Genomic DNA, 5,312 nt, shown 5'->3' with positions numbered 1-5,312 from the left:
ATCCTGTTCCTCTTAATTAAACAAGTTGAAATATGTCTAGATCAATAAAATAAGCAGTTGACAGTGTATTATCCATGTCCATGATAAAGAATGCCAGATAATGATCTGAACTACTGTAAGTTGAAGTATGTTTAGATCCATAAAAATAAAGTGAGTCGATAGTGGGTTATCCATGTTAAAATAAAGAAAGACATAACTGGTTAAGTGCTTAGGAACTGTCAGAGGCATATGATATCAAGCACTTCATTGGAAACGGAAAATAGAAACGTCATACAACAATGTCTTCAACCCTTTAGACCTTGTAAAAAAAGAATGACATGATCCTTGGTGACTTCCATTAACACAAACTTTTCTATGGATATATAGTTTACTCGTATACTTACTTTACACCGGAACGCTGCAAATATAAAGGTTTTTTTTCAAGCAGATGACTTCTGTAGTTTACGAGTGATTGATGAATTAACAATGAACATCTCCAACTCAATGGATTGTCTTCACATTATGGAACAAGAGCAGGCAACTTTCTTAGGTGTATCATCAATCTTCTTTTCTGTTCAGGAAAAGAGAAATGCAAATAATATATCAAACTGTACTATTTTATTTCTTCAACCAACAAATCTCATCAGTTAAAGCAGGACTAGTGCAAATAAATAAATAACTCTTGAATGTCAATAATATGCTTCATATTAATATATTTTATGGATGACTCTCGCCGCTATAGTCTAACCCAAGTATCACTTTCAGCCACTGTCATGTTCATATTAGTATTAGCCTATACTCTGACATAACCAAAAAGCAAAACAAATAGAATTCAAAAATACTAATACTAAACTGTATTTTTGTTAAGCTAGACGATCCAACCCATAAACTACAACCATCATTCAGAAGAAATACTTGGTGGTCATGGATGACAAGCAATGCAGCCTATGAAGAAATATGATAACCATTTAAGCACAAACTGGAGGTTCATGCCCATACATGGAAAAAGAAAATAAGTACAACACTCAGGGAAACATAACTTGTGTAAAATAAACCAACAAATAACATATACAACCACATAATCATTCATTTGTCAATAATGATTTTTTATTTAAAATGATATATCAATTACTTAATGGCATATTCTACAAAACTTGTGGAGACCAAGTCTCCACAACAATCTCCATTAAATGGAAGCTGAACAAAACTTAAAAGCAGGGCTCACTATAAAAACCAGCTAGATTAGATGAGGGAAAAAAGGACATGAAAAGACTGTCAGTTACAACTTACAAGCCATATATTACTTTTGGTTTTCAATGTCATTAGTGGAATGTTTATTTAATTACTCAAAGTAACGGGGTTCTAAATTTGATGTAAAATAGTGGGAACAAGGAAGACTTGTTTTCTACAGAAAAAGGTGGCTGCAAACTAAGTTCGTCTAAAAAGCTCCCTTGGTTTTCTTCCATTTCAACAAGTGACTGAGATGCCCCAAGGAGTTCTTAAATCCTCTACTACTGCATATTTGCAAGCCAAAGTATTAACATGCAGATACATCTGCTAACACATGCAAGGTGGAACTGATGTGATCTCCAGTTAATTAGACCCGTACAATAAAAACAGAAATAACCTTTAAAAAGTAAAGATATATGTTTCGATGTCTCACTAAAAAATGTCATGTTTCCTAATCAAAGAAGTCTGTGGGAACTTACCAGCTTTAGTTTTTGAAAGAGAAGGCTGGACAACAACATGCATTACAATAACTCCCCCTCCAATCTCACCAAATGGTACTTTACACTGGCCGACAGTCTTGTTGTTTTCCAAGATTTTACCAGAATTAATCAGTTTCAATTCATTTGCTGCCTTTGGTATGACAGTTTTACCTACAATAGGGGATAAAACAAGTACAATGAAAGAACAGGAGAGAAGCTGAGCCATGCCCTGTCCTTAATAAGTTTTAAACAATCCAAAGAAAATACAAGAATAATCACGATATCAAGTTGAATGAATCCATAGTAAAATGCTTCAATCTGTAACAGAGTAAACAATGACCACAAAGCCATAACATATAATAGTCCATACCAACTTAATTAGAACTATAATCATGTTTAACCTCCTCTTTAGTTAAGAATTGTCAGTTAAATGCAATTAGAATAATAAATGAAAACCATTTATGAAAAAAAAATCTGGCAAAGAGGTTGGCCACAACTTTCAGATGTTATGCTTCATTATCTAATGCCATAATGAGTATATTAAAAAAAATCATTTAGTCAGTGTCCGCCAATCATATCAAGCCGACTGGCAAATATTAGAAGATTCCAGAATGCTCTTGACAAGTTTTATGTTGGCTCTCATTCCTTTTATCCATCTAAGCATGACAAATCATTTTAAAGGTCCACAGAAAGGTTCACAGAAATTAAGGGGAAAACACTTATCATTTCCTTTTGTTCTTGAACGGTTCCAAAGACAGATCTAACTAGTTCGAATATCAGAAATCTTTTTGTTATAGAAGTCTTTCTATATTAGTACTTGGTAATCTTATTGAGCTGGGCTTGGACTTCTTGTACTAATCCAGTAGTAGACTTAGATTATTGTTTATCACTTTTCCACATTTTCCTTATAATTTCATGTTTAACATGGTATCACTGCCCAAGCCAAAAAAACAAGGTATCATTGTGATATTATCCTGTGACCTGATTTTATTACAACTTTTGTTGCTCCTTTAGTTTGGTATCTCTCCATGTTATCTTTGTCCAGTGACTATCTTTCCTCCTAGCTGGTAGTGCACCAACTCTGACCATCAGAATCTTAGTTTTCCTTTCCATCTAGGACTTCCACACAGCTTCAGAGCCAAATTGGTGTTCACTTTTCTGGCATGCTTTTCCTCCGTTTCTTGACGCCATAATATCTAGTACTTCACCTTCCTGGCCTACAATCAACAAACGGATCCAACCATTTGAATCAGGTAGTGAAAATCATTTGGGACTTGCTCAAAACCTCCCAGCCACATGCCCCCAAAATGCTATATTTCTCCATTGGCTTCAGTGCTTCACTCACACATGCCAGTTTAGGTAGTAATGTATCCCAACCCTCCTTCACAGGCTTAAGATTTTATTGCGTTGAGCTTTTAAGGTAGTCTTGGCCTTCGTTGACAGTTCGAGTCATTCTACCACATTTGGATGTGTCCATTCCAAGGTTCCCGTGTTTTTCTTTTTTCAAGTTTTTTTGATCTCATTCATGCATGGGTTACTGTGCTCCCACCCTTACTTGGATCTGGTGACCCAGTTGGGGATGTTCTGGCTCTAACCCCCTTTATTTGGTTCCAACTTGTTCTACTTGTCTCAAATTAGCTAATTCCTGCATGCATTATCTCAATCCTTATTTGAAATTAACTAAAATACACGACGTCTAAAATTATAATCAGCTTCAGTAATGCAAGAGATTTCTTGGCAAAATCAGGTAAATGGTTGTATCAACCTTGAAATATTAACTTATATCTAGGTCCTCAATTGTTATTGATACAGGAGAGGGGAAGGTAAATGTCTATGCAACATCATGATGAGGAGGGAGGACAATAGAATTACTTTAGCAGTTCAGAAATATTTTAACTTTTAACCCCATAAGAAAAGTTTTAGGAAAAAACAACTGTTGCATTCCTCCTGTGTGAACAACAACTGTAATGAGAATTTCGTATCCTCATTCTCCAGTCTACACACGCACAAATAAACCCACATTCGAGTCCATGAAACTAGATTACAAATGACAAGGGAAAAAGTCAGCATATCAGCAACATCGATGATAATAATGGTTGCCATGATTGCAACGGCACAATCTATTATCCTTTCACTTCACTTAGTTGTCGCATTTCTGATTTTAGTTGACACAGGACAACTGTGGTTTTCTTGATATAGTCAGTGTCACAATTTCAATGATAGCCAGTGAGCCACATGTGCTGAAACTAGCCCATTGTAACATAATAATAAAAGAGGTAACATGATGCCAAGAATCATCAAAGATCAAACAGTCATCGGTTATAACTTATTCGCAACATTTTGATGAAAATGCTCAACTTAACATCCAACTTCCAGAATCATTCACAAATAAAATTTAACTACCCCAAACATACCTGGATACAAATACAATATAAAATGAAGTCTCAACCAAACAAATATAATAACTCTTGACATTTAAACGCTACCTAATCCTAAACATTTAAATTGAACGAATAAAAATGAAAATGATAAGAACTAACCTTTGGGCCAATCGGAAACAATCCTTTGCTTAAGCACATCGACGGTGGCGGCGGAAGAGTACCTGAAGGGTCCAATATCGGAGCCATCGTACAATCTAAATTTGATGTCCACCAAATCCTCTTCCGGCATCTCAATCTAATTCAACCCTAAAATCCCTTCCTCTTTAATTGATTCCTAAAATTCGAAGCCACGCAATCTTCAAAGATCTACACATTTAAGGATCTAAAGAACAACAAAAAGAATTAAATTGCGTTTGGGATTCGAATACTTACTCTATCTTCTTCACCGACGTTTAATTTACGTGAAATCGTTCCCACGATCACGTTTTGACTTTGTATGAATGTGTCACTACTACTTCCTCTGCTTTTTCTTTATTATTATTATTATTATTATTATTATTCTATTATTATTATTTTACTAACACTTTCGGGAACTCAACAACAACCAAAACGACACTGTTCTAATTGGTGTCGACAATGGGGTAGGTTTCAATAAAACGACCCTACAAGTGGTGTCGTTTATATGACTGAATCTCCTAAATATAATTATTATATTATCTATAATTTATTTGTATTATTTTTTATTGAAGAATTAATGATGATTAAGCATGAATAATAAGTTCACATATGTTTTTCTATCTGATAAACTTTCTGATTTTCACTTTAATACAATGTTGTTAAAACTGTACAGGTTATCAAACCGGTCAGGATACTGGTACAGTGATTTAATCGGAGGTTCAGTAATTAAACCGCATGCGACAACACCGGACATACCTACTTATAATTATATATATATAAACCTATAACAAAAAAATTCCAAACAGGTAAATACTCAACTTTATAATTCATATTCATAATCTACTCAAAATTCACATAAACAAACAACTTTAAGTCTTTAATAAATTCAAAGTCTAAATTATAAAACATATATCAATCTAATAGTATCACTTAACAACCTCAAAATATAAATAAATGGCACAAGTTCACAGCTCACTCTATAAAACAAATAAATTTGGAGTTTTAACATTTAACACCAAGGAATCAAAGTTGTCTCATATCGATATTATATTTTTCCACCAAATTC

General features: G+C 34.1%; 1 protein-coding gene across 3 annotated transcripts; it reads right to left on the bottom strand.

The window, feature by feature from the left end:
• LOC109363100 (membrane-anchored ubiquitin-fold protein 3-like) lies at positions 227–4,639 on the bottom strand. Of its 3 annotated transcripts, none has more exons than XM_019609283.1 (4): positions 4,502–4,639; positions 4,229–4,403; positions 1,689–1,859; positions 227–550 (listed from the first exon to the last, which is right to left on the bottom strand). In XM_019609283.1, exons 2-4 carry the CDS (start codon positions 4,356–4,358, stop codon positions 495–497), a joined length of 357 nt encoding a protein of 118 aa, XP_019464828.1. In that variant the 5' UTR covers positions 4,359–4,403; positions 4,502–4,639; the 3' UTR covers positions 227–494. The 3 variants fall into 3 exon arrangements, with proteins under 3 accessions (XP_019464828.1, XP_019464829.1, XP_019464830.1); XM_019609284.1 differs by having other exon boundaries at positions 4,229–4,435; positions 4,502–4,609; XM_019609285.1 differs by having other exon boundaries at positions 4,229–4,425; positions 4,502–4,603.

This window comes from Lupinus angustifolius, chromosome LG12 (genome assembly GCF_001865875.1).
Source record: "Lupinus angustifolius cultivar Tanjil chromosome LG12, LupAngTanjil_v1.0, whole genome shotgun sequence".
NCBI classification, from domain to species: Eukaryota; Viridiplantae; Streptophyta; class Magnoliopsida; order Fabales; family Fabaceae; genus Lupinus; species Lupinus angustifolius.
The sequence above is the reverse complement of the archived record's forward strand: the minus strand, read 5'-3'. Positions and strand labels throughout refer to the sequence as shown.

What these genes read in the sequence shown, in the direction of transcription:
- LOC109363100 (XM_019609283.1), bottom strand. Translation starts at nt 4,358, where the DNA reads ATGCCGGAAGAGGATTTGGTGGACATCAAATTTAGATTGTACGATGGC. An exon ending in TGTTTCCGATTGGCCCAAAG is followed by an intron (nt 1,860 to 4,228) that starts GTTAGTTCTTAT and finishes CCCCTATTGTAG; the next exon opens with GTAAAACTGTCATACCAAAG. An exon ending in TCTTTCAAAAACTAAAGCTG is followed by an intron (nt 551 to 1,688) that starts GTAAGTTCCCAC and finishes TTTCCTGAACAG; the next exon opens with AAAAGAAGATTGATGATACA.